Source organism: Myxocyprinus asiaticus, chromosome 23 (assembly GCF_019703515.2).
Source record: "Myxocyprinus asiaticus isolate MX2 ecotype Aquarium Trade chromosome 23, UBuf_Myxa_2, whole genome shotgun sequence".
Classification (NCBI taxonomy): Eukaryota; Metazoa; Chordata; class Actinopteri; order Cypriniformes; family Catostomidae; genus Myxocyprinus; species Myxocyprinus asiaticus.
In genome coordinates, this window is record NC_059366.1 from 16,662,678 (window position 1) to 16,665,213 (window position 2,536).

Below are 2,536 nucleotides of genomic sequence, written 5' to 3' on the forward strand. Positions count from 1 at the left end.
GCCTAAAGGGCTCTGTCTACAATGAAGAGACACACTACCTGGCTCCAACAGCTGCCCTTGGAACTCAGATAAGCTCTTTTATGTCCTGTAAAACTCATCTCAATCCAATTTTATCACATCAACAAAATTCAGCACAATTCTTTTGCTCCAAATTACTCTAATTGTGTTCACCATTTCACAGTAGGTGCACTCATTGATATAGCATTAAAGATTTTATTGAATCGTGGTATTTAAAACCTTTAAGGTATTCATTTCTTTGCATTTTATATGATCATTCCCTCCAGTTGTGCCTGTGAAGGTAAATGTCTTCTATGTATTTTCCAGGTAATTGTAGGTGGAGTTAATTTGTTTTACTTTATTTTTATTATTATTTGGATGAGAGGCATGATATCTAAAACTAATGAAGTTAAATGGAAAATCAGTTGCTAAAAAAATAAACCCATCCATTATTCAAACTAACCTTAAGGATGGCACATTTAATCATAGTACATGATATTTTTCTATTAAATTAACTACTATGAATGGATTTTGAAATCTGATCTTTACAATTACTGATGATTGCATGTTATTATTCATTTGATCAATAACATGTTGGATCATTACTTCTTTACTGCTAAGCTATGAAATAGTTTAAGCATGTATTGCAAATATATTTTTACAATTGCTAGTGAGCCACTTAAATTTATGGACCCAGTATACAAACTGATGCACCAAGTAGCTTTAAATTTAAATAACTTAATAAACTGAATTTTTAATCTATGCATTGTATTCTGGCCTCAAAAATGCTAGCCCCTTTTATGAGTTTGCTCAGGTAAGGATTCATGTATTTGGTATTTAAGTAACCTTAAAATCTGTGATGCAACCTGTGGTTTTAACATTTGTGAACTCACACAAAATTGATTATCATAATAATTTCCATCACAATTTCCAAGAAAAGGAGCATCCATTCAATTTTAAAAATATATTGTCTTTATTTCATCCATATACAAACGTTTTAACGAAAACAAAAATACCCTTATAAGAGCAATGGTGTAAGAGTAACACCTTAAATATCTATTAATTAAATATTTGTACAAATAGAGTTGACTGTTTCATCTAGAGAAAATCAAATATGTACAAATCACACTGTATAAAAGTAACTGTGATTAGTCTTGAAGTGAATCGTCGATGTCAATGTCTACATCAGACTCTTCTGTGAAATCTCTCTCCTCGTCCTCTCTGCCCTGAGATCCAGGGCTTTTGGGCTGCACCGCCAGTCCAAGTTTTGCTAGTTTGGCTTGCTGCTGCTCAAGACTCTGTTTTCTCCACTTTATGCGTCTGTTCTGGAACCAAACTTTGACCTGGAGACGAAAAAAATATTAATTTACTATTTGCTCGATTTTCGTAATTAAATGAAAAAGTAAATGAGCGAGAGCTCATTTAATGACTGATGTTTATTTACCTGTGCTTCGGTGAGCTGGAGAGCAGACGCCAGGAGGAAACGCTCTGAGCCAACCATATACTGCTGGCGCGCAAATTCTTTCTCCAATCTGGACAGCTGTTCGTTAGTAAAACTTGTGCGCATTCTTTTGGATTTTCCTGCTTTGTGTTTATAGTGAGAGTGGACTCCTGCTTTTGCCAGTACTGCATCTGCACATAAGAAAATGGTGATTGGTTAGGGCATTATAACAACACTGGTTAGTAAAATATATTCATGATTCCCAACGTTTTATTGGCTATTTGTCCACAAATACACACCTTGTGCGTACACAGCTCCACGACATGTTGTCTGGTAGTTGTAAGGCGGGTAGCAGAAGACGGGATACCCAGGCTGCGTATGCATAATACCCTGGTTATATGCAAAGTGTGGAATTTGCGAGAACACTTGTGCCGCAAATGGGACCGCAGTGCTCGAGACTGGCGGTTGATTAAATATGTTCCGATGGAGACTTGTCCTGTCTCTCTCCGTATGGTCAGGCCTTGCCAGCAGTGCATCGATTGTAAAGGATTTTCCTGTAGTCGGTTTTGATGAAGTGGACAGGCACGCGTTACTGGCATAGTCCGGATGAAAAGCTGCGTGTGCACGCATCGATTGACCATAGGTTTCATAAACTCGTCCAGGCATCTGCATGGCTTCGGTGTAGGAAAAGTGAAAAAACACCAAAATATCTAATTAAAAGTTATCCGCTGCAGAGATGTTTCTCAACCTTCTGAAGAGTGGAGTGGAATGACGCTTGGAGAGTCTGCGGCTCTTTTTATACCTGACCAGGGACGTGAGGTGTGAACAACCCCCAGCGCGCTTTTGTCTTTTTAAGTGGCAGATGAGTCAAACGAGCGGCGCTACAAGGGATCCAATTAACTGATGGAGTTGTAACAAGCTGAGTTTGTCAAATATCCTAATGGCCCTCTCCACTACATGCCCCCGGAGGTAGCCCAGATTGAAACACAGAGAGGGGGTCAAGAGCCGAGAGCCAGGAGGTCCAGATTTACTGCAAGTTCCTGAATGGATGTGCGCCACAGAAACGTCTTTTGAGAGTGCATTGATGTTACCCAAATC

General features: G+C 38.8%; 1 protein-coding gene across 1 annotated transcript; it reads right to left on the minus strand.

Moving 5' to 3' along the window:
• Positions 1-1,090: 1,090 nt before the first annotated feature.
• On the minus strand, positions 1,091-2,330 carry LOC127414231 (homeobox protein not2-like). Its single transcript, XM_051652114.1, has 3 exons — positions 1,738-2,330; positions 1,442-1,629; positions 1,091-1,340 (listed from the first exon to the last, which is right to left on the minus strand). Exons 1-3 carry the CDS (start codon positions 2,108-2,110, stop codon positions 1,146-1,148), a joined length of 756 nt encoding a protein of 251 aa, XP_051508074.1. The 5' UTR covers positions 2,111-2,330; the 3' UTR covers positions 1,091-1,145.
• Between the last annotated feature and the right edge of the window lie 206 nt (positions 2,331-2,536).

What these genes read in the sequence shown, in the direction of transcription:
- LOC127414231 (XM_051652114.1), bottom strand. Translation starts at nt 2,110, where the DNA reads ATGCAGATGCCTGGACGAGTTTATGAAACCTATGGTCAATCGATGCGT. An exon ending in TGGAGCTGTGTACGCACAAG is followed by an intron (nt 1,630 to 1,737) that starts GTGTGTATTTGT and finishes TCTTATGTGCAG; the next exon opens with ATGCAGTACTGGCAAAAGCA. An exon ending in TCCAGCTCACCGAAGCACAG is followed by an intron (nt 1,341 to 1,441) that starts GTAAATAAACAT and finishes TTTCGTCTCCAG; the next exon opens with GTCAAAGTTTGGTTCCAGAA.